The sequence below is a fragment of the Ammospiza nelsoni genome, chromosome 4, assembly GCF_027579445.1.
Source record: "Ammospiza nelsoni isolate bAmmNel1 chromosome 4, bAmmNel1.pri, whole genome shotgun sequence".
NCBI lineage: Eukaryota > Metazoa > Chordata > Aves > Passeriformes > Passerellidae > Ammospiza > Ammospiza nelsoni.
Window position 1 is genome coordinate 33,243,736 of NC_080636.1, and position 26,529 is coordinate 33,270,264.

At 38.7% G+C, this 26,529-nt stretch overlaps 1 protein-coding gene across 1 annotated transcript in view; it reads right to left on the bottom strand.

The window, feature by feature from the left end:
• TENM3 (teneurin transmembrane protein 3) overlaps positions 1–26,529 on the bottom strand; it is a 312,368-nt gene that overhangs the window by 36,620 nt on the left and 249,219 nt on the right. The window contains exons 13-19 of the mRNA XM_059469963.1: positions 26,117–26,263; positions 18,449–18,665; positions 17,279–17,398; positions 16,619–16,880; positions 9,807–10,074; positions 9,090–9,233; positions 5,215–5,464 (exon numbers count right to left, since the gene is read on the bottom strand). Of these exons, the coding sequence (XP_059325946.1) occupies positions 5,215–5,464; positions 9,090–9,233; positions 9,807–10,074; positions 16,619–16,880; positions 17,279–17,398; positions 18,449–18,665; positions 26,117–26,263 (1,408 nt within the window). The remainder of the gene's footprint in view (positions 1–5,214; positions 5,465–9,089; positions 9,234–9,806; positions 10,075–16,618; positions 16,881–17,278; positions 17,399–18,448; positions 18,666–26,116; positions 26,264–26,529) is intronic.

Genomic DNA, 26,529 nt, shown 5'->3' on the forward strand with positions numbered 1-26,529 from the left:
TTTTATTATAATTTATACAAGGCTGCTAGGGTTCATGGTTTATGTAATTCATGAACAGATAAGACAGAGTTTGAATGATGAGTTCACAGGAAAGAGATAAGACATCATTCATAAGCATTTGTTTAATCCACTGCTTTCAAATGCGTGATGTGCATGATTTAACACATTAGGAAATGTCATCTCTTCCACTAGAGACCAAGCAGAGCTTTTCCATTCTTCTTAAGTCAGAGTCATATTTCAAATAACTGTACACATTGGCAGAAAACCGCTAACTATGCCAGCACAGTCTTTATTACAGTGAAAATATATATTCCTAACCATTTTCCCAGAACCGTACATTTTGCCTCTCCTCTGGTGCCACATAATTGAGAATTACTGTCTTTTCTTCCCTGCTGCTGAAAAAAACAGCCCTGGAGATTACCTTTTGTGTTGATATATTATGATGTAGAAACTTAACCCACTGCAGTTGGGCTTCCTGACCTAATTTATGGCATGAAGAGCAGAAATAAGGTCATGTAAATACATGAGGTAACTTCAGATGCTCCCCTCATGGATTGAAACAGTGTCAGAACAGTCACTTCTGATGTTTGCAAAAGTGCTGCTTAAACAGATCTACCAGTCTGGTGGTAGCCAAACATCTGTTCACAGAATGCTACACTTCACGTTTGGTAAATACGTAACTGTGCTAATGTAACACATTTTTATGTACTGCCACTTGGAAAATGCAACAGAGACCAACAGGAACAACTTGTGAACAAATTATGTCTTTTAGCAGGGACAGATTTTTATAGCCATCCAATTACAAAACAGAAAAAATTGTGTTGCATAAATAGGATTTTATTTGGTTTTAAGACTTTAACATGTTGGTTCAGAATGAATGAAACCAAGTGAAACAGACTAATGAAATCAAATACACAGTGATTAGCGCCTCTTTAAAAGCTCTGCTATTGCACTGAGTGTTGTACAGCATGTCTGAAAACAATCAAATGCAGGCTTACTTTAAATTTCTGTCTGTTACAAATCTATTATTGCCAATGTGCTAAATAGTTGGAAGGTATTTTCAAAACCTTAATTTATGCAGTGATCATTTAATATGATCACTATGTAGTGTACGAATTATTTATACCTTCATGGACTGCAAATTAAATTATACCCATTTACATGATTACTTTGGTCTTTAAGAAACTTTGCAAACACTTCAAATACAAACACATTGCAAGATGTGAAATGTGCAATTAAATTTTATTTCATTGTAATTTAAAATAAAGTTCTTTCTTACACTACTGAAATCCAAGTACCTCTCTTCAACCCATCTAACATTGCCTCAATCATATTTTTCAGCCATTGGAATAAGAAGTCATCAAATCAAAAAGTAAGTAATTTATGCCTAACACCATTTATTTCCAAAAAGAAATTTTAAAGCTCTTTTCTTCATTAATATGAAGATGTACATTCTCATTAATTCCAACAAAAAAGAAATCAGGTGATGAGTTCTCACGGTAAATACAGTATCCTCATCAAACCAAATGAAATTGCCTGATAATTTAAATGTATTTTCTCATATTCTTAAAGAGTGGAAGTGCACAGGATATTACTACTGAATCAACAGAAACTCTCCAACTTGCCATACGTAGATGTCTCATGTCTCCTTTCTGAGCTGATACAACAGGCTTAACCTCAGCATTTCTTTTCAGGTGAAGGTTGCACAGCCAAGGAGGATAGAAACCCCCAATAATTGATGGGAGAAAGGCACAATTTGAGGAACTGAATAACTGTCAAGTGAAAACTACATTTGTTTTGTAGCCAGAAAATATCCATGAGCACTATGCAGATCACAAAAATAGTACAGGGATAAGCAGCCAGCAGCTGGAAAGCAGCAGAGTTTATGCAATTTCATTGTACCCTGAAATGAAATTAAGCTTCTGCCTTCTACCAATAACAACAAATGCAAAGAAATTAAATCCCCAGCCCGTGACTTATTGACTCATTCAGTATTGCCTAATCACTTTCAGCAGCCTGCAAAACATGGAGTTACATACCCACACTGGCTCCTGTAAAAACAAATGCCTAAAAATTAACTTGGTCTGTCTATGCTGAATAATAGTAAGTGCTTTGAATTGAAAGTATGCACACACACATATACAGAGCTGTAACTATCCATTTCTCTTTGCTTTTATCTTGATTAGGCCAATTATTTGTTTCTTCAGCTGTCAGATCACCTGGACTATTCTCCATATATAGTTTTTTTGAAAATACTCCTCCTGTTTCAGTCCCTGTTTCTCTTGCCTTCAGTATGTGCCCTCTAAACCATATATCCCCTCAAAGCTGTTTTTATGTTTTGTTAGACTTTTTTTTCTGCCTCTCTATAGATTTGGGATAGTGCCATAGCCTACAAAAGACCTCCCTGTCTTCAAAGTCCTTCTAAAAATGACTTCTTCCATGAATGTCTATCAGCATTAATCACCCACAGGCAGCAGTGTGTATAAAGACATCATTTCAGCTTTGAGATTGAAAAAATGCGAGGTCACTGGTACATGAGAGGTGAAATTTGATCTGCATTCTCTCTCTATAAAAGAGAGCACAGGCTTCTTGAGCTAGGAGACACATCACACTGTGCTGAAGCACTGTGTTTATAGGCCAGGAAAGGTGAATGCTTGAATAGACAAGAGATCTGAACTAGCATTTAGCCTCATTCAGTAGTTTTACTTGGGGAATGCATTTTTTAGTGCATTTTCTTCTAATACCTAGCAATTATCTTTTGCAAAGTGGTCTGTTGAGGGCTTTTTTCCAAACTGCAGTTTAAGTAGAAATCTCCTCAGGAGTCTGAAAGGCTTGCCAGTGAAAGTGGACATTTTCTCCCTTCTCCTCTTACAGGCCAGACAGATGTGCTTCCCTCTGCAGCATTTCACAGGACTTTGCATGAATTCACGGAGCCAAAAGAAGGTATTTGGTCTCACAGTGAGTCCTTAGCTGGAGAGCCCATGGCAAGAGGATTTGGTGAATCCTAAAAGTTTACACATCTTAAATAAAAGGCAGCTAAATTAACAGGATAAAAGGCTGCAAGGGGATATTAAGCATCAAGATCCCACTCTTGGCTTAGGAAGTCTCTCATCAGCAAATCTCTAAGGCTGAGAGTGGACACTGGGAAAACGTTGTATGATGCGAGAGGAAACTCAGGCTCACAATAAATCATGTTGTGCTGCACAGTGGGCTCCACACCTCCTGCCTACTGGCTCCCCAACTGCTCCTGCAGAGCCAGTTCTCCACAGTCTCCTCTGTCTCCTCCTGCCCCAGGAGGAACCCCCACGTCACAGCTGCTATATGGGCCCATGCTGTTACTCTAATTTGTTTGGTATGACTGCAATTTTGCTACCTGGAGATTCTGCATGTTTAGGCATGAATAAAACAGAAAAGCTTCAGTATTCTCCCTCACCAGCTTCTCTTAGATGCAGGGATCCAGTTTCTGAAACACTGCAGTTGAGGCTGCGACCACAGTTCTGCCAGAGGCAGGAAAGGGTGGCGCTAATAAATCACAGCAAAACAAAGCTCAATATGCATCCACTCTTTAATCCCTTTCTGTACATTCTACATGCCCATTTTAAAGTATTTATTATTCCACATTCTATATTTTTGCCAAGACAATGTCCTATCTAGCTGCAATCACAACTTTGTGATACCACAAGGGATATAATTCTTTTAAGAGTGGTGGAACACATACAGACTAATTGTAATAGTGAAACCTAAACCCACCAAACAGAAGAGACTGCCTTCGAGTCACCCTGGGGGAAAAAAAACCCACAAAACCAATTCTGATCATTAGCACTGATGCAGACGCCTTAGTTTGTCATGGAAGTTTTTGCCTAACATATCTGAAACATTTTTGTAAACATAAAACCCTTCCTCACACAGAAGTATGTCAAAGAAAAGTGAATTTAAAGAACATGGACAACAGAGATATGACTCTGGGATTTGTTTAAAAACAAGGAAGGAAAATGATTGGCAGCAAAAAGGAGAGAAAGCTACCAGTGAACCTGCTAAGCTTAGTAGTTCTGCCACAAATGTTTGCAGGGTTTCATGTCTTCAACAAGATTTTAGCATGACTGTTTTTTTCTTCCTTATCTGCACCAGCTGCTGTGGAAAGCAATTCTAAGCATCCACCTACTCTTCTGTTCTTGCCATTATTGTAGTGATGCCAGGATGGATGAATGCTGTACTACAATCCTCTGATTACTGTTGTTACTGTGACCAATTTTGTGAGTCTAGGTGTATTTTAAAATCTTAACTCCTGGAGTTGTGTTACTGCTATTTCAACTTCCATTATTAAAAGAAACTCACCTTTAAAGAAACAAATCTGTTAAATGAGAGCCTGAAAAGATTCAACATCAAAAGGCTAATGAAATGAATTCCCTTGATACTTTTATATGCCATTCTCATCATATTTGGTGTATCTGATTAATGAGTGAGTTTTGATTGGATCAGCAAAAGAGCTGCCAGCAAGGAGTGAGCAGAGATGAGGGAACAGCACAGGAGGGCACACACAAGCATAACAAGAAGCCTGACTGTGGACAGAGAGTGATGAGAAAAGAGGAACTCATCAGAAAGGACGATACAGCCTGACAGTTGACATAACTAAAACATATGAACTCATTATTTTTGAAATATACTCCTCTTTTCTAGTAATACATCTCAGAAATGACTTGCCTATTATAAGCATTCATTTGTTAAAAAAGAAAGAAGAACAGTTAGAAAAATATAAATCTTCTTTAAGGAATGCTTACCTATGTCTAAAATCTTTATTTCTTGGTGGGAGCAAGTAAAAAAGAACAGAAAAACATTATTAGACAAACATTCAGAAAGGATGTTAAAAGACGAGAGAGAAGAAGGCAACATTTACATCTGTCATTAGTGAAGTGTTGAATGATTGTCCATTGTCCACTTACATTGACCACATATGTTAACTCTTAAAATCTGCTGAATTATTACTTTGGTTAGATTAAATTCTCACATTTAGATAAGCATAGTTAAAATATTTTATGAGGGTAAAATATTTTCATCTCAGCTTTAAATACTTCAAAAATCTTTTGACTCAACTTCTGTTTTGTTCCCAAAAGCATTTGCAAACTCAAACTTACACAATTGCAGAAACTTATTCAATACTTTAATTTGCCACAGTAACTCATACCTCCCAAAGTCCAGGATGAGAAAAAGACATACCTTAGCTCCAGAACACTAGTTACATTTCCAGATGGGAATATCCGCCGGACGTAGTTGAAATCCCCTACGTACAGACTGCCATCTATCCCACAAGCCAAGGCAACCGGAGCCAGCAATTTGTTACCATCAGCTTGACCATTGCAGCTTGGACAGGAGATGCTGCGCCGTCTCCCGTTGCCCATAATGCTACTAACAACTGGGGGCTGCTGAGATATAAATTGATTTTCACCATTTCCTTTGTAGAGGATTCCTGCCAGATAATACAGGAAAAAACCAAATCAAAACCCAATAACGTTCATAAAAACTCTGAATGTATACACATAAAATGGTGCAAAAGTATTGTAAATATTCTTTTAGCTAGTTAGTAAAAGTTCAATGAATTTTTATTGTTTCACCGCCATATTTTCCTCATAACAGATAGCAACTTTATTAAAACATCTATAGTTATATTTAGGTTATAAACATGCAAACATTAGATTATCTTGTCCACAAAATTTAGCAGAAACGCTAAATATTGTAGCTCTTAAAACCCCAAAATAATTTCAGTTGTTATTTTTAAATGTTAATGATTTTTATAGTTATAATTCAGAATAAAAATTGTCATGCTGGAGGAAATGTTAAGTATATTAATGGCAGGAAGGTCTGTGTTCCTACATCTTTACGGTTTTGAAATAGTACAGAAAGGACTGAAATTCTCAAGTGCTTTATAAAAAATGAAAAAGAATATATTTGCAAATTGTATTCCTAAAGTCCTAGTATAACTAATTATGAGTATCATGTTGAATGTAATCTGAAGTGGACTACTGTTGCAAATTGTAACTATTAATTAAAGAGCCACTTCAAAAAGTTGTCGATTGCCTCAATTTTACATTGTAAATGATTCTTTACTCAGTTCACAACAAAAGTGTTCCTCTGGCAACAAAGTCTGCCTCAATACCATATCTGCAGTTATAGGCAGTTATTAAAAATGTCAAAACAACAAAAAAAATGGTGCCAAGCCAACCTGCCTCTAAAACTTAATTCTGCTTTGAAGCATGAAAGAAACAATAATTTTGTGAAGACAAAGCGATATGGCAGCAGTATTTTTCTTCCTTATAGCCTACGTAGGAAATCTGAGAGGAAAAATGGATCCTTTATGTTAAATCTTCAGTCTTGTGGGGAAAAAAAAATGTATGTTAAAGTGTTGCCAGGACCCTCATTGTTCAGTCTCACAATGAATCCATTAAGGTGTCCTCTACAAATGGTCAGCTATTACGGTTCTACTCATAAGTCACCATGTGTCCTTCCGTGGTATAATCCATGTAAACCACACGTCACTTTGTACTGTACAGAGATCTGGGTTTTACTGATTGCATGCCCAGAGTTTCATGCAATTTGGAGCTGAGGGATGCAGTTATCTTTTAAGAAGTTTAGAAGAAATTTAAGGTGTATTTCTATTTCCCTCCTCACTCCTAAAGTGCACGATTTGAACTGAAAGGTAGGAGGAAAAAAATACCTTGCTTTCCTCTTTAAACGTTTTAGGTGTCTTCACTGCTTTTAATGTTATAAAATGCAAGAGATTATAAATGTAAAACCAATATGATAAAATTGGAAACATGATAAAATTGGAAAAAATGAAAATGGTTTATGGAAACCTAATGGCAAGTAATCCAAATAAGTAATCTAAATCAAAAGAGGAAGAATGTGTTTTTCATGAATAGTTAAAGCCAGAATGCATTAACAGTATACGAAATCCCCTCTCCTATGATTACATCATTTATGACAATCATGACACTATAATTTTGCCTGAAATAGCTGAGTTCTACAATTTTCATCAGCGGAATTCTAGAAGTCAGCACAGTGCACTATTGCACTTGATTTATTCTGTCATTACCTTGAAAAATTGGTCCTTCACATTTCTCCTCTATTATCACAGAGCAAAAGATGTACATTAGACTATTTACTGCAGTAGTTTGGATTTCCGTGCAAACACTGTCTGCACTCTCTCCTGAATAGATTTATGCATCTCATCCACCTTGTCATTACAACTCTCCACTTGGTTTATTCAATTAGACACATGACACTTTGAAAAGTCATTACTTGTCAAATGTACTCTTCAACATAATTTAAAGCCATCATCAATTTACCCAGTGAACAGAATCAGTCTTACATATATATTTATAATTATAGCTCTTTATAATTTTAGATGGATTACTTTACAATAATTTGCACAGTTGTTTTGTTGGTTTTTTATTTTTAATTTTAAATTAGGTACAATGACACCTTTTCCCTTGATTTGGTGACCTTGTTTCCTTACCAGTCAGAGGTGATGCTTTAGGTTTCAACTACTGCATTACTATGTGTACTATGGGGAGACCTTCATGGGACATCAAGTACTGCAGAACTGACAATCTTCTTGATAATTACTCTGGGTTCCTCTCTTGCATGAAAACCAAATGCTACCAACTACTACTTTAAGCTATAGGACTGTTTACTTCACCTTTCCTACACGCTTCCAGCCAAGTTTTTCCAAATTTCTTCCTGTTCAGTGTTGAGCTGAGGTTTCCTTAGCATGGCACCCCGCAAACAGTTGCTGAGCAGATTGCTTGACCAATACACTTTGCAAAGTTACTGTGCAAAAGCAAATTGCAGCTGGAGAGAGGAGCAAGCAACAGCTCTGCGGACAGCAAGTTCTGCAGAAGGAGAGGGAGGAGGTGCTGCAGGTACCAGAACTGAGATTCCCCTGCAGCCCGTGGGAGAAGAGCACAGTGAGGCAGCTGTGCCCCTGCAGAACATGGGCACCTGTGGTGGAGCACATATCCACTTGGAGGGCCCATGCCAGAGCAAGGGGATGCCCAAAGGAGGCTGTGACCCTGTGGGAAGCTCATGCTGGAGCAGGCTCTTGGCAGGACCTCTGGACACATGGAGAGAGGAGCCTGTGCTGGAGCAGGTTTGCTGCCAGGACTGGAGCCATCTGTTCCGGAAATACTGCACCCCACAGGGCAGACCCCACTGGAGCAGCTGTGAAGAACTGCAGCCCGTGGGAAGGACTCACAGGGGAGAAGTTCATGGAGCCTGTCTGTGTGGGAGGGAGCCCTTGCTGGAGCAGAGAAGAGTGTGAGCAGTCTTTCCCCTCAGGGGGAAGGAGGGACAGAGACAGGGTGTGGTGAACTGATCACAGTCCCATTCCCTGTGTCCCTGCACCATAGGCAGGGAGGAGGTAAAGAATTCAGGAGTGAAGTTAAGCCTGGAAAGAAGGGAGGATTGGGCAAGTTGTTTTTAAGACTGGCTTTCTTTGTCACTACATTACTGTGATTTGACTGGTAATAAATTATATTAATTTTCCCAAGTCAATTCTGTTTTGCCCATGACAGTGACTGCTGAGAGATCTGTCTCTGTCCTCATCTCAACCCATGAGCTTTCCATTCTGTTTTCTCTCCCCTGTGCAGCTGGGGAGTGACTGGGTGGCTTTGGTGTCCAGCCAGAGTTAACCCACCACAGCATATCCAACACAGACTGATGAATTTATTCATGCATATGTACTTTTCGGATGCAGAAGCATGACATTCAGTGTAAATAATAGAAACAAGGAATATCCTGAGGTGGAAGGGACCCACAGGATTCTTGACTCCAACTCCTGGCCTTGCACAGGATAAACCCCAAGAATCACACTGTGTGCCTGAGAACATTGTCCTAACACTTACTGCCAACCCTGAATGGCTTGGTGTGACCACTTCCCTGGGGAGCGAGGAAGTACAAAGCATTTACCATTTGCAAAACGTTCTATAATTTCTTTTTAAAAAATAATAGCACAAATAGCAAAAAGTTTGAATGAGAGACTTGAAGTGCAGGACAGCAGAGCAGTAAAACTAGCAAGAAGAAAATGAACTCCTTACCATTCTGAACATCCAGTACATGATGCTTATCCAATGTCCAACCACCCATGTTGGAGGCATCCAGCTCATAACCCTGCAGAATGGCAGTGCGCTTTTCCCAGAGAGTCAGATCCAAGCAAGACTCGTACTCGTAACCTACAGACACTGAAAAACAGCACACGGCCTCATTCAGTACAGGATCTCATTCTGAAGAGGAGTTTAAAGAATGGCATTTCCTTAAACTACACACATTCTTTTGCTCTCCTAGGACACATGAAAATTCCTATGGCTTCTTAGACATGTTGAAGATACTAACCAGAATCTTAGGTTATTAAAATATTTTAGTTATTAAGAGTAAGTGAACTAAGACAGAGGAAATCCATTTTGTGATGTAAGTCATACTGCTATTGTACTTTACCTAAAGTACACACAGTGTGCAGACTAAACACCATTATTATTAGGCTGAGAGCTACTTCATGTGAAGGAAAAAAAGTTTAAAAATGTCACTTTTCATGTGAATGAAAAATGGTTTCTTTTTCCTTCTGAAAGAATTTTTTTCTCATAATTCAATGTTTAGATTAGTTTTTTCAATATAATTAGTATTTTTCAATATGTTTTAATACCCACCGATGTAATTTTATTCTGCCAAACGTTTTCTTAACGGATACAAGCATTTGAGGTGTGCTTCCCTATGTTCAAGGCAACACTAGAAGTACAAAAATCCTCTGTAACACATACCAACAGCTTCAGATAATCCGTAGACCCTCTGATTGTATGCATCAGTTTTATCCCAAATGAAGGTGTATGCTAGATTTGGGGATGCAGGGAACCATTTTTGGAAAAGTCTTCCCACCACTGCCACCATAAGATGAACCTTCATTAAATTAAATGGTATAACAGATTGGGTCATAGTAATCTTCAGTACAGATTTATATCCTGCAGCCCTGGAGCTCAAGTATGATAACTTCAGGTCAGTCCCTGGTATTGTTGTTTCTTCATGAAGTACCTATGCATCATTAAAAGAAAAATACAGTATTTCAATTAGTTGGAAATTAAACAAAACAATGCAGCTATCATAAAAGGCTGCCTAACATATTACATGACAATCCATTAGGAAATATCATGTATTTGGCCTTCATGGTTAAAAAACCCATAAATAAATAACAATGTTTCATACTTTTCCTAAAAAGTCAAGTTTAAATTCTTCATTATGCTGAAGCTGCTTAGTTGGTACTTTCTGCTCAAGCATTTCAAAATTATCTCTTTTTTTTTTTTTAATGAGGGGCAAAGGAGGCATGAGAAAGCATTCCCAACTGATTTTTCCTGAAGAGGCAAAAAAGCATCTTTCAACTAAGTGAAAATTGCCCTGTATGGTGCTGCCACCCATGTCCCAACTAAGAAAGGCATGTCTAATAAAGGCAGTAGAGCCTCTAAGGAGAGCAAAGCTTGAGATTTGGGTTGGGATGTCTAATTTCTCCTGTAGGAGCAGGAAGAAGTCCCAGGTATTTTATTATTTGCATTACCAGTGGATTGTAAATACTTTAAACTAGACCATTCTTCCATTTATTTTGAAGACAGATAAGTAGGCTGCCTCAGGGGAAGTTTTCCCATATTTTCTGATCAATATTCACTACTCAGATATCAGCTTATCACTTTCACATTTCTGAGAGGTGGAATGAGTCAATTTTATTTTTAAAAGGTTCCTCCCCTCCTCTACCTTGTCATTGCCTCTGAGCTGAGAAGCTTTTGTGGGTGATGGATGGATGTGAAATGTTTCTGTGTAATGTGGATAAAAGCAGCCTATATTGTTCTATGCCTCAGTCAGAACATAAACACTGCAGCCAGCACTTGCAGTGAATAGCTACCAGATATCCTGGTTTATTCAAACAAAAAAAAGAAGAAGAAAAATGTATCCAGACACACTTAAAGGTAATGTTTCATTGGTGAAGAGTTCAAAGGATGCTGAAGCACAAGCCCAGAACCTTAGTGGTGTTACAGGAACACTCTTGGGAAGTAAATGAAGAAAGGTTTATTTTACTTTTCTGTCTCCCGGTCCTGAAGTCTGAAGAACAAACATGATTTAGTATTAGTGGGAAGCAGACTTCAGGAGAAGCACTGTCACAAGTACTAAGCTTAAGACTTCAGTGGGATCAAAACCTGGCTACTACACAAGTGCTGCCAGCTCTCCGTGCCACAGAAATCCTTGGACACTGCTTCTAAAAAACCGACTGTGTTGAATAGGGTGAAGTAATGCGGTTGATGTTCAAGGAGGGCAACACATGCTATACTATCCTCTACATTAGCATTTTTGTTGGATCTACAGAAAGGTTTATACAGTATTAATTATATCTACTTCCTTCCCAGTAACAAAATTTCAGAAATACTATTTTGACTCATTGTCTGGCATTATAGTTATTTATATCTGATACATGCAGACATAAAACTATTGTTCTTCAGATAGACTGTAACAGAACTTTAGGAAATAAAGTATGAATTGAAAGGTACAAGACAAATGAATTACGCTTTTTAAATTCTTAATTCTTACTCTTTGAATATTTCTTTGCTCCCCACCAAGAACCTGGCTGAAAAGAAAGTAGTCACCTTGAAGGAGGTGAGTGTGGCCTCATTTCTCTTTGTAAATCTAGTCTATTTTCCCTCAGCTCAATATACAGACTGTCTAATCCAGAGAACAGGCAAATCTTTCCTACATGAACAAAAGCACCTCTCTCTAGAGACGTAAGTGATTGTGAGCACATTCCTTTTCTGAGACTTTGAAGGAAAAGCACAAACCCCCCAGGAACAAAAGACAAATTCCTCCTCAAGACACCAGCAGGACTCTCATATACTGCACATTAAAGCTAGTCTAACAGATGGAGGTCTCTGTAAGCAAGAGGAGAAAAAGAAATAATATGCTTGTAATAGGACACAATTCAATGGACTTCAGTGGTCTCCTGTTATGACCATGGCTTCTTTTACAACTGCAACTGTGGAAGAGCAGTGTTAAACACATAGGTGGTCTTCCAGAGCTCTTGGCTGAGATAGCAGGCAATGAAGAGGACACCTTGAAGTTTCAATTTTCAAGAAATTCCACTGTGTATTTGGATTACTATCAAATTAGAAACTAGGACACTCATGCAGTTCTCAGCGAGGTTTAAAAGAAAACCTAAACCCCTATTATTAGTTTCTGCAGAAGCCTCAAATGCCTGCTGGAAATCTGACTTACATCTTCCTTTTTTCCATAAAATATCCCCTGTAGTAACTTATTTTCTTGAGAAGTTTAGAAATGTATAGGTAAGGTTATGAAACTCAATCTATCTCCCAGAATCAAGCATTACAAACACTCTTAAACAGTTTCATGTTCATCCAAAAAGGTAAATCATCAGGCACAGCAGAGAGCTCCTATGGGAGCCATGACAACACATCAATTGTAAAGCAATCGGGAAAGTCACCGGGAATAAAAGTCACATCAGGAATCACCAACACAACCAAGCTGTCTGTGCTTCACCTTCTCCACACTGAGAAAGGCTGATACCCTAAGGGGACTGACTTATTGCCCAACCACCAAATTCTAATGGCTGACATTTTACTTGTGCATGATCAAGCTACTCCTAAGGACAGCAGTGAAATATTTAACTTAGGGGACTGAGATAAGGGTCACCTCGATTTTCACAGCATTTGCTGTCCTCAGAGTTCGAGCTGGTCACATAAATTGTGCAAGGCTCCTCATCTCTCATGGCCAGCAGGACTAAAGCTGTCCAGGCTCTAGAATGCTTTCCTGCTCCAAAATATGATATGATTCAGCTGACATGCTCTGATGGTATTCAGAACACTGAATAAGTAATTCTGTTAGGGGGAGAAATGCCTGCTGTGTTGCTGTGATTTTTTTTTTTTGGCAAATCGAACAATTTCAAAAGAGGATTTGAGGACAAATTTCATAAGTGAGTGCAAACTTTAGTCCTAGTGTCAGAAAAAGGTTGTTTGCTGAGAAATAACAGCTGAGCTGCTGCATTAAAATGTAACATGATCTAGGTTTGAGAGGGGTAAAGATGGCATTTTTAGATACTAGCAACTGCTGCTATTACATAAAGGCTGAGATTAGGGAGTACCAAAATTATACTTTAAGTAGAAGCTGAAACTGCTCATTTCAAGACAGAAAACTGTTTTCCTTTAAAAAAAAAACCTTTCCTTACAATTGAGGCTCTTAAATTACCAGTTAAAACAAGGAAAAATAAAAAGGGTAAAAATACTTGTTTTTTCTAGACTTAATACATGGTTTAGGTGCCATAGAGAAGAGGGGTAGGAAAAAGCCACATACATATAGAAATATAAAATTGTGTCTAACAGAATAAAGAAAAAGGTATGTACAAAGTCTCAAACAGAAAGCAAAAGAGAAGAAAACCATAAAATGTGCTGGAAAAGAAAGAAATGTATAAATGGAGATATTTGGTTCTGTAAATAATCTCAATTTTTTTTCTCAAATTTGAAGTATGAACTTGAAATTCTGAAGATTTTAGGTAAGTGAAACTAGGGTGCAGTATCCATAGAATACTAATATTTTTAGATATCCTATTATGTTGTTAGTTTAAATGTTAAAATAGGTTAATTTTTTTGCTGAAAACCTAGCCACTCTGAAACTACCAGTAATTATTTTTATTAAGTCATTGAAGCTCATGTTTTATCCTGAATTCCTCTGGGTAAATAAATTTTGCCAACTTCTGCCCCATTACTGCCAGTAGTGAGAAAGAGTCTGAGGAGAAGAACCTTGAATACATAATTTGAAGGAAAACATCCAGTTTTCATTCTCTCATACACATGAAGTGATGGAAACAAGAGGCTCAGGACCTGCAGAAGGCATCTTACAAGCACATATAACACCAGATAATGGAGGTTTAGGAGAGGGGAAACCCTCAAATACTCAGTTTCAGAAGTGCTCACTGTGAGTCACACGGGCTTCTGCCAGACCACATGGCAATATATGGAAAACAGATATTTCAGGAAATTATTAGGAAAAAGAGAGTAACAATATTACCTAATACATAAAAGCAGCTCCAGCTTAACCTGAACTCCCTCATCTGTATGCAAGTTTATTGCCTCATTCCACACCAATTAATCTCAGCTACTTAAGTCTAGGCAAAGCATGGTAACTTGCAATTAATAGTAGATAAAATCATGCCTGAGTAGTCCAAATTTAGTTAACATGTTATTATCAGCCCTCTTGAGTAATGATCTGTTGGGTCTGTGATCACCTCTTTACCCACTGTGTTTGTTCTTTCCCCTTGCTCGCCCTTTCTTTTTTTTCCAGTTTTCTTTCATACTGCTCCTTTGGCACAGACTTTAATTCCCCCTCTGATCAATTTGAGATTCATAAGCCACTAAGTACACTCTTGGAAACATTATCTCCAAGGGATGATGAAGCACTTCAAGGGATGATGATTACAGCAGCTCATCATTTGCTCCTGCAGTACGTGATGGTGAGTGCTGTCACAGCACACGAACAGGGTGGCTAAACAATGACTTCAAGAACATGGGGAACATCTTATTTCTCTGTGCTTTCCTCCAGGCCCACACACTTTAAACTGGTATTGCCCCTTTTTATATGAAAATATCAGCAGCAGTTTCTCTGGAGCTGAACATACAGTTTTGAATAGTATCTGGTTCTGCCCATCTTTTATGAGAGGAGTATTTTTTTTGGGCAACAGATTGTTGAGCATTATGCATTTCTGAGGGGAACCTGACCCGAAGGGGTACACGCCAGTCACAGTTGTGCAGCTCCCACTTGCTGAAGGAGAAAATTATGTGTGGGATAAGCAAAGAATAGAGAAGGAAGCACTGCTTAATGTTTTCTTACATAGTATTGAATTGGATTTTTGCATACATAACATTTTCCCTCATCATAAATCACCCAGCAGCCCCAATGGCTTAGGATCCATCGAGAATATCTTTCCTTCCAGCTGGTTTCCTAGGGAGACAACTTGACCCAACAGTCCTGCCTATCAGACCTCCCACCTCACAAATTTTGAACCTGGTAGACAATTTCAACCACAATTTAAGTAACAGTAGAAATCTCTAAAGATAATTATGTTCCTTTATGCTTGTAAAAAAAAAGAGGGCTCCAGTAGGGAGGAAGCAGTCAATTTGGGACTCCCATGAGAAAGAAGAAAAGGCTGAATGCAGCCTGTGGGGAAGGACTGGATGTGACAGACAGATGGAATTACAGCAGTGGGTGGGAATTAGTAGGAACCCAGACCTCATTAGTCCCACTGCTCAAGAAATAACTTGTTTATCTAGACACTACAAGGGTTTTTTTAAAATGTGCATTTTCTGACATTCTTCTATCATAACTTTTTTCTTGATTTATGTCTAGCTAAGCCATCTTCCATAATTTCAGGAACTGAATCTATCATCTATTGCCAAAACAAGTAAATCAAAACAAGCAAATCAGAGCTGTTTTTCAGTGGACTCTGTTTTGAAAATACTTTCTTTTAATTGACTTGCAGCTATCAAAGGCACAGAAATGATAGTGAGGATAAAAGCAACAATTTCCTAGCACAGTCTAGATTTGTATGAGTGTTTAGTTGTAATTTTCTTCCATCTTTCCTTTAAACTTGCTCCTACCATGAATTGCTTAATGATTTAGCTCTTTTCTTAAGAGCACTGCGTGAAAACATTTGAATACATTTTCTGTGTTTCTCTTGAAGAGGCAAGGACATTTCTTAGTGAATGCAAAAAAGAGTGCTGTATGTAATTATGACATTGGGGAAGTAGGGGCAAGAGAAAGAGAGAGAGGCAAAGAGGGAGGCAGAAGGAGGACTGTTTCACTAGGAAAAGTTTGAAAATCAACACTAAGACATATATTACTTCTTAAAATACAACTGAAATGCTTTAAGAGCCAAGAAACTATTCATTGTATAGTGATTATTATTTGAGATGGAGGAATCTAATACAACTATCCTGAAAAAATTTTCAAAACCTCCCATTTCATCTGTAGTTTTTCTGATTTAAATCAAGGTTTGCATATCAAGTCTTACTTTCAGTATTACAAGTTCTGAAGAAGGTGATTAGACCACAAGCTCACTGGCTTGTTCTCAGTGTTGCAGAGAGTTCTTTTACTTCATGAAAACCCGTGTGTCATGCTATTTATTAGGACTAAACAGATAATTCAAACTGTGTGTGTCTTTGGGACACAGTGGGAAAACACCTTTTGTTTTCAGTCTCTGAGGTGACTTCTAACAAGAGGGTAATCCTAAAAGCCCAATGTACCATAGTGTACCCTAATTATGGGCCAGTACTTGAACGCTAAACACATTCTGTAAATTAAGTGATGGAAACAAATGTTCTAATGTACACACAGCTTTCTTACTTTCCATTTTCAGATGAAATTTTAAAAACCATCAGACAGAATAAATAAATTGGTCTGAAAATAATCATATGTTGCATATTCCTAGCACTTACTCAGAAGTACTTATTTTTCTACAGCAGTGCATGGTTTTCATTCTGGTTGCTGAACACTAGCCTGACGTAAGATTGTGTTTATTTGAAGCACACCTTACCTGTGTCTCTGGGATGATGGGACTATCTTCAGGAGAAATTCTAAAGAAAGTGGATAAAGGCGATGACACGATAACAGGGTTTGGCCTTACAAATCCGCTTAGGTCACAACTGGGAATGTCATTCTCTTCCTTCTTCATGACAAGGGTGTCCATGACATAAAAGACATTCCAGGGAATCCATACTGTGTGATACTGTGTCAGGAACGGGGATCGCTCAAACACCAGTGTCAGAGAGGCACCACCATTCGCTACCAAGTCAAACCTAGGGAAAAACCCCAAGAGGGCCAGCTAGTCAGCAAATTCCCAAAGCCATCCACAGCCTCTATTCTACTGATTGATTCTTCATTCCATTGTACTGCTCTGAATGCAGAATGGCTCTACTGGGAACAATGGAGAAATCAATTAAATTATATTACATTATACTGCACAGAGAGAACAGAGAATTTGGGACGCTGCGTTTAAATTAAGCAAGTCCTTCTACTTCTAAAGTATACAATAATCAGCACGTTTTACATTTTAAGAATGTGCAAAGTACAACTTTAGTCAATCAGTTTCCTAATGTCTTTTTTCCCCTTATTTTATTAACTCAGTTTTACAAGCAGCTCTTCAGTAACACCTTTGCTGTCTTTATGACTTTTAAGTGCTTCAAAAGGAACTTACATTCCATCCTGGCGAGTGATTGTATATCCGTAGTCTGGATAGTGTAGGAAGGAAACATTGACTCCAATGAGTGGTGTTCCATCAGCAGTTAATACTTGGCCTCTTATGACAGATGCAAGACTATGAAAAAGATGCAGGATCAAATTCCAAGTTTTGGGGGTTTTGTTCTTTTTGCATGAATAAAAGCTAGTGAGTGAACACACACATCCACCCTCACGCACCTCCCCCCCATGCTATCAACTATCATTTAGAAAACATTCCTCAGATTCTAACCCTTTTACAAGTTCACATAATTTACACTATATAAACAAATGCCTTAGAATCTGCAGATAATAATTTTGTTTCAGTATTGTTGATTTTACTTTGGTTTATTTTGTCTGTACTGTGTTACTAAGAGCAGAAATTAACTGAAGAATTTTAAGAGCTTAGAAACTCTATATGTTCCCACTATAAGTAATATTTCTGGCAGACTTTTAAAGAAAAATGTACTTTTCAATTAGTATCAAAGCAATCTGTAAAACTGCAGGGACTACGAAATACAAAATTTAAAAGAGCAATAAGGAACATTGGTGCAACAACTTTTAATCAACTGCTGTGCCCAAACACATTAATGCTGTTAAATTACTGCAAACGCAGTAGTTCTAGTGTAAATCATCTTCTTTCACTCAGTGAGATCCCAGACACCTGCTTCCTGTTACTGGCTTATTTTCAGGTCATTACTGCTTCACAGAGCACCAGTCAAATAGTTTATGCAATTATACTGTCGTGCACTTAACAGTTCTATTACATTAATTCATAATTTATATTATTTAGTGAGCTCAGTTTAAAAAGTGCAGCTTTGCTTTTCCTTCTGAAGTGTTTTCATTGCTTTGATATATTTCCAACTGTGCTAGCCCAAATCAACTGGTTAAATAAAGATTTATTTAATCATTAATGAAGTGCCCTGTTAGAATACAGATACTAAGCATGGCAAGTACCTTCTGTAACCTAGTGGCACTGGTAAATTGAATTTTGCAGGAAATGAGACAAAACAAGCAGTTTGATATATTAAGCGAAAAGGTCTTTGCTCAAAATCCACATCAGAAATTCGCAGTCATAGCAGATCTCCTCATATGAACCCCACTCTCCAGTTTGTTCTGTGCTCATGAGTACAGGACGAGTCAGGCTCACCTCTTGTTGAAAGGGCTCTCCCCAGGTATGACGTGGGTGCTGTCTGCTCCGATGAGGAAACTGATGCGGTCATAGAACGCTTTGGCAGCTTGCTGAGATGGAGACTGCTGGCTTTGGCTGATGATATCCTGGGGATCAGGCAGGCCACGACAATAAGGCTGGTTTTGGCAAGAACTCTGCAAACAGCAGTCAGGATCCATACAGTCAACTAGCCCATCTGTTGGCAGAAAGTCACACAAATGAACAAACTCTTCCTCCTGCCCCTGTGCATTGGAATGAGCCAGCCAGCAGGGAGATGAAAAAAATTATGTAGTATGAAAGAATACTCATAATTAAGATTTTAATGAATTCATTTTCAATTAAAGAAAGAGAGTTTGTTTCCACTGAGTTCTTAAACTCCCATGAAAATCCATGCAAGCTGAATATACTCGGAGTACTCAGTATCATGTAAAAACAAACCTATTCAATACTTTTCTAAAAACATGCTGAACAAACCAGAAAATGAAGGCACTAAGGCTCGGCATACACTGTTAACTTATAAATATTATACATTTTAAGTGGGTCTAATTAGCTTTTATGTGAGGTTATTTGACTTGCTAGAGAAAAGAAACAAGTAACTCCCACTCTGCTGTTTTCCTCAAGTTTTTTAGTAATATCTATGCTGCAAGTAGCTTTAAATATTTTACAACATGTATCAAGGTGGATTCCTTTATACCTTGGCAGAAAGATTTTGTTGCTAGGGGCAAGGCAATTTCCACAGAAATTTTTACATGAAAATGTATGAGAAAACAAAATCTGTATTTAACATTTAGATTCTATTCTGAATAAACGGATGGGAAATGCTGGCCAGTATAAATAAGATTTAAACACATGGGTGCTTTTATGGTTATGTCCTGAAATATTCCCATATGTGGAACATTAGATCTGTCACATCCCTGGAAATCTAATTTGATCAAAGATTAAAATCAAGATCAAATTGATAACTACTAATTTGCTGTAAGTAAAGTCATAAGGAAAACGAGCCTGGAAATGTCAGCTACAGAAAATTTCTAGATGAATGTGATCTGGTATCGCACAGCTGATAATTGTTTCCCCAAAAGAACAGCAAGACTGAAATAGCTCAAACATTTTATTATTTCATTTAGATTAGAAAGGGAGCTTGCTTGCTGCACTGAACTGAAAAATATACCAATGCAGCACTCGAAAGAAACCCATGACTGCTTGTCTCACAAAAGAATCTGCCTTTAGAGTAAAACTTCTTTCTGAAGGGAAAAATAGCATCCATTTTTGTTCAATCATATGTTGAAAGACTGTAAGTAAACAGAGATCTTCTAAAGGTATTCTTCTAAGTATTGCTGTGCTACGTGGATCAGTTAGAGGACTGGCAAAATAGTAAAGGAGTGGGATTTCTGTTCTTTTGCACATCTAAAATTCTTATTTAACTTGCCTGACTTTGAAATCAGTTCAGGGAAAATAAAAGGGCTGAAAAAAGTATCATTAAGTGTATCAAAGTTTGAACATTTTTAAGAGACAAGAAAGAACATTGATTTTTCCTGTGATGAGGATATGCCAGAGGGTCACATTGCCATTCAGCTAGACACATACAGGCTGGAAAAATGGGCTGCCAGGAATCACATGAAGTTTCCACAATGAGAAGTGCAAAGTCTTGCATCTGGAGAGGAACAACCTCCTGCACCGTAACAGAGCTTTGTGGAGAAGACCTTGGAAGTCCTGACGGACACAAAATTAACATGAGCCAGCAACACGCCCTTACAGCAAGGAGGGTGACAACACCATCCTGGGCTGCTTTAGAAGCACACAGCTCTGTGTGCAGGCTGGGCTTTCTGGTACAAGAGACATGGACATCCTAGAGAAAGCTCAGTGAAGGGCCATGAAAACTGTTAAGGGCTTGACACATCTCTCCTACAAGGAAAGGCTGAGAGAGTTGAGACTGCAGAGCCTGGAGAAGAGAAAACTTGGGAGGGTTCTCATCAATGCATACAGATACCTGATGGGAGGGTGTAAAAAAGGATCCTTCCAGTGGTGCCCAGCAAGAGGAAAAAGGCAATGGACAGAGACTGAAGACCAGAAAAATGTTTTTTATTGTGAAGGTGGCTGGATACTGCAACAAGTTGCTCAGGGAAGCTGTGAAGCCTTCATCCTTAGAGATATTCAAAACCCAGCTGGGTACATACCTGAACAACCTGCTCTAGCTAATCCAGCCCTGAGCAGGGGGTGGGACTGGATGGTTTCTACAGGCCTTTCCAAGCTCAAATAGGCTGTGACTCTTGTGATTTTCTAGTATCATTCTTGTAAAATATGAAACCCTTTCCTAGCTGAAGTACTGGCGTCCCTCATTGGTTTTTACTCCAGAAGCCTGGATCAGTGTCAAAGCTGGGGGTACTGATGGTTAAAAGAATATTTTTGGGGTTTTATTTATCTGAATGGTCCCACATGCAATAACTGGTCCATTCGTCTTTGTTAGTTTATAAAAAGCAAATGTACATCTGGAGTATAGTCTGTAGGTCATAAAACTGCATGAGATTGACACCTTCTGAACTAATCAGCTGGAAATGCATTTTTACAAGCCTCTCCACTAACATCAATCAGAGAAAGAACCTCATTTTCACCAGCCAAGATACAGGGATATGCTGTTTGTTATTTTCCTGTGGAGTTTATCAGTAACTTGCCCAGGCGAGTGACGGATGGTTATGAATCTGACTCCTTATAACTTGAGAAAACATTTTTCATTCTTTCTCTGTACTTATGTGGCTAGAGCTATCTAGTACCAGTAAGTCAAGTGCTCTATTGCACTGTGTGAAGTACAGTAAAATTTCCTTTCTGAAATGGCTCTGCAAAATTATTGATGAATTTTGTTTAGCCTGAAAAATATGAGACTTAGTTCAACAGTGCCTTGTCAGTTATATCACTCAAATATGACAGTGAAATTATAAAGAAAATAGTAACTCCTACAGGCAGCTCGACAGTCATTATCAGTCTCAGAAGGCTATTTATATTTTCCTGTTCTAGATGTAAGTGGTTCTGTGTATGGAAGATGTAATGACTACTTTATTGTTTTCTTCCTCAAAAGCTGACGTCTTGCTAATGTAAAAATCTTGACTAATGTTACTTTTCCCTTTGTTGTAAAATGCACTGAATTGCAGTGGAGCATGGACTGGTGATAAAATTGTTTATTTAGACAGACTGATAAAACTATCAAAACTCTGCTCTCGTGAGACCCCACCTGGAGTTCTGAATCCAGCTGTGGGGCAGCCAGTGTAAGAAGGACAAGGAGCTGTTACAGTGAGTCCAGAGGAGGCCAGGAAGATCACTGGGGGCTGGAGCACCTTTCCTATGATGACAGGCTGAATGACTTGGGGCTGTTCAGCCTAAAGAGGAGAAAGCTCCAAGGAGACCTTGTAGCATCCCCCAGGTACCAGAAGGGGGCCTGCAAGACCTGGAGAGGGACCTTTGGCAAGGGCAGATGGTGATGGGACAAAGAGGAATGGCTTTAGATACAAGGAAGAAATTGTTTACTGTGAGGGAGGTGAGGCACTGGAACAGGTTGCCCAGAGAAGCTGTGGACTCACCATCCCTGGGAGTATTTAACACCAGGTTGGATGGTGTTTTGAGCAATGTGGTGTAGTGGAAGGTGTCCCTGTCCATGGCAGGGGGGATTGGAACTAGATGGTCTTTAAGGTCACTTTCAACCCAACCTTTCTCTTCTCCACGCTCTCTTTATGTGATTAAATGAGAGGAATCAAGACAGAGGATCCCCACAATGTGTGTCTGAAAAATAAGATGTATCAGTGGGACTGCTTGCTTTTGAATGGAATAAAACTGCTGGAAGGAAGAAAAGTAGAGGGACAAAGTAAGTCCTGGGCAAAAGATCTGCCAGTGTCAAGGGGAGATGGTAGTCAAGGACCTACATAAATCCTATTCTTGGTTGTTGTTGATTATAGTTGATTAAGTATTTAGGCAACAAAAATCTCCATAGAGTGAAATTCAGTGCCTACATAGGAAGAATATAGTTTTGGAATTATGATGCTGGCCATTCCACCAGGACAGTTTTGGTGACTGCCAAACCAAGGCAAGAGACAGGAAAGGAAAGAAAACTGTATAACCAAATCTCAGTTATCCTTACATACCTCAGTTTGGCAACAGGCTACATTGAATGGACTCAACCATAGACATCAAAATGACTGCTTGTAGGAACAGCTGGTCAGAAAAGCCAGAAAAGTACAAACAGTCCTTGATTTATTCCAGAACAGTGTGCAAGCACTGGAATTCAGCTTTGCACAATTCAAATATGAATTGTGGGGCTCCAAGTGAGTTCTCATTCCAGAAAGAAATCTTGGAGGCACTGTGGATAAGTCCCATGATATATGAACCCAGCATTCACCAGCTACCACAGATGCAATCAAAAAGCTGAAGAATAATGGGAAGTGTCAGAGCACAAGCCAGAGAATCTGAGCATGCCACAGTATCACTCCTAGTTCAAGTAGATACTTCCTGAGATTTCCTTAGCTTGGGTTTTCTTTGCACTTAGCAACTCTTCTGATATTGAAAACGTTCTGTGGCAGTAATTCCTCACTTTAATTTGCAGCCTGTTAGCATACAAACGAAAATGCAAGTTCACATTGACCCTATCACAATGTTTTGCTAAGCAACAGCTATTAGCCACTATCACAGAGGAGGCCCTGGTTTAGACAACCTTTAGGCTGAATTTGTACTATCCTGTGACATTTCCAGAAACAGGCTGTCCTAGACTATGCAAGTGATTTAAAAAATACAGTAGTGCTAAGTATGCTTTGCTTCATTACAGTATTTATTTTAATTTCAGCAAAGAAAGAATATTAACGTTCCCTTAAATCTTGTTTGTGGAAACCTGTAACTACTCTAAATAATTGGATAGGAGCTAATAAAAAGCAAACTTAACTAAGGAGTCTCTTCAATAAGGACCCATCTAAACAGCCACTCTTCCTGTTTCTTATTCTTTCTACAGTGATAGCAAAGCATGGCCCACTTTGTTCAAGTATAATAGTGCCACCTTTTTTCCCCAAGAAGACAGGCGTATTCCACCCACAGACAGCTCTGACTTCCCCCTCCTCACAAAGTCATTAGGAGTTTAATTCAGGCTAAGATCTGCTTGATGCACACTTTCCTTGTGGGATGCTAAAATGTAAAGAAGAATCCAGTCAAACACAGGGGAAAATAAAGAGTGAGCCTTAATGAGAACAGAAATTATTTCCAAGACTCTGAAAAACCTGTATTAAAAGGAAGATAAGCAATAATCATCCCACCATATGTCAATAATATCTAGAAGGGAAAATACTCAGGTATGCCTTGATGCCATTAGGATGTCCTATGGAGAATATTCCCACTGGGATCCTTAGGATGCTCATGTTCACAGAATTTGAATAATCAGTCCCAGAAAGAGCAAAGAATCAAAGGAACAGCAGACACTTTTATAAATGAACTGTGCTGATATTAATATATGAAATATATTCTACCCAGTGTAGGATAAAGCATAAACACTAACCACAGCATATCAAACAGACAACAACTGAGATAACTTTAATTATGTAACCACCGAGCCTAGTGAGATGTAGATCACACTACCCGCAGCCACACTATAAATTCAGCACAAGGGCTCAGATAACCTAATCTCCCATGATAAACAAATACAGCAGAAGAATACTTGTGCCATTCCCTGTAGCTGTCTGAAATTTTAATGGCTTGCTGGGAGATTAGTGGGTTGATTGCAGGAAAGGGAAGTAATACTTCTTCTCTTTCCAGGTAGCTTACAAATGAGACTTTCTTTCCCTAGTTTTGTTAGGGATACTTCCATTTTTAATTTGATTTGTTAAATTTTAACCCTTCTTCTCAGCCACAGTTAAAGACTGAAGTGAATACACATTGTATTGAAGCATATAAATTAAGATAAATGCCATTGACAAATAGCATTATACAGGCCAACCACAGCAAAACAAGAGCCTGGAAACCCCCTTCCTCATGCATAACTGCATAATGATGTCCATAAAGGCAATATGAATAAAGGAAATGAGAGAGAGAAAAAGGCAACAAACTATCAGCATTAGCTATTTTTTCCTCAAAATCATTCTTCTGTCTTTAACTCATCCTGTTAGATTGTTCTGCTCCAATTCCTTGTTCCTTTTCCCCCAAAAAGCTATTATTGTTTTCAGTCTGAAGGAGCAACTTCTTTTTTCTTGCTCCATTTACAGGCATTCCTGTTCACCTTGTTCTTCTTCCTCCTACCGCTCCATTACCCGCTCCTGGCTCTTGCTGCCCTATGTCACATCCTTATATGATCGTTAACATTTACTGAATCTGTTTTAGTCTACTATTGGACTTTTAATATATTTTCCCTTTTTCTCCCCCTACATAATCTCTTGTTTTCTCCAGGTTGTTTATACTTCCACCTAGTTTCTTCTCCTCCTCGCTTCAAGTTTGCAGGTTTCTCGTTTTTCCTTATCTTGTTAAGTCCTTGGCCCACCTGAACCTAATTTCCCAAACAAGCACATTTCTGCTGGAACCTGGGTCAGACTGTTTAGGCCCCTAAGTATGGAAAACTGCCTCAAAATATGTAATACATAATGGAGAAGGATGACAAGCCAAATGATGTGCACAGTAATAAACAGCAGCACAGTTTTAACCGTGTTACTTATTTTCCTCAGGAAGTAAATGCTGCTGTTATTTATAGTTAGTGATGTGTAAGATCCCAGCTGCAGTAGGGACAGGAGAGCAAAGAGTCAATCAGCAATTGCAGAGACATACACAGTTGAAAACAGAAAGACAAAGTCCCAGATGACTTTATCATCATCCAGAAGCCCTAATGGAGTTTTTATCTCTTCTCTGAATCTGAAGGTGTTAAGCAAAAAGAATTGATGAGAGAAGGGGAAGAAAGACAAATAATAAAAGCATTATGTTAATCTAATATTGGAGTGCATTCACATTAAATCTTGTTTTTGTGGGGTTTTTTACGTGATTCTGGAATCATGCTAAGTCACAGCCCCTCCAGCTTCCCTAGACTACAACAATAATCACAGATTGATTCCTTAGGCTAGCAATCCTGCCTGCATCTCGCTGCAGATTGTTACCTGTCACCTGAATGACAGACTATGGAAAAGTAAGCCCAAAAGAAAAAAAGGAAGAAAGACTTCTGGGAGCATCCTGTCAGTTATATGAACATTCAAAAGCTATAGAGAGGTAAGATCTCTGTAGGCTGGGTAACCAATTCTTTCCAGCAATTGCATCATAGTTCAAAGTGAACCCCCAATTTGGCCTGTTCTCTTGGGATAATTTCCTTGTGAGGTCACTGAAATTCTGAACTCCTTCCTTTTTTTCCCCTCTCCAACAGTTCACTGAGTTGAAACTATGTTTTTTTCCAGTATAAAAGAACACTGCAGGGAAACAAAGGTGACACCTATTTTTCCCTAAGTACACATCTGACCTGTCACACACAGCTCGTTAGGCCTTGCTGATATGCCATAAAGAAGCACTGAAGACCATGGCATATCCTTACAGACATAAGAGCGAGTCAAATGCATGTATGGTTTTCATGGCAGCATTTTTTCACCTGACTAAAAAATCCCTGTTCCTCAACATGTTCTCCCCAGAGCTAAAGATCCACTTGGTGTCTCTTACCTCCTTCATTGTCCTTACTGTCAGTGCAGAGAGTTTCCATGGCTACATCACAGCCTGCTCCCCTCCATCCTGGCTGGCAGACACAATGCCAGCCATTTTGGTCCAGTGTGCATCTCCCATTGCTGTTGCACAAACCAGGGCAGCCCTCTGTTGAAACAGACAAAGAAAAAGCACAAGTGATTTAAATATGCAACAATATAAAAAGAAAAGAAAATACAAACAAGGGACACTTACTGGGAACAGGCCTTAAGAACAGCACAAATACTGTAATTGCACATGGAGCAGAACAGCAACATTACCTGGGGAACATAATTCTTAACAAAGTGGCATCTTTGATTGGCCTGACACTTGAGACACCACTTACCTGTACAGGCAGGAAATAAATGCACCAATCCTCTAAATACCTGCAGGCC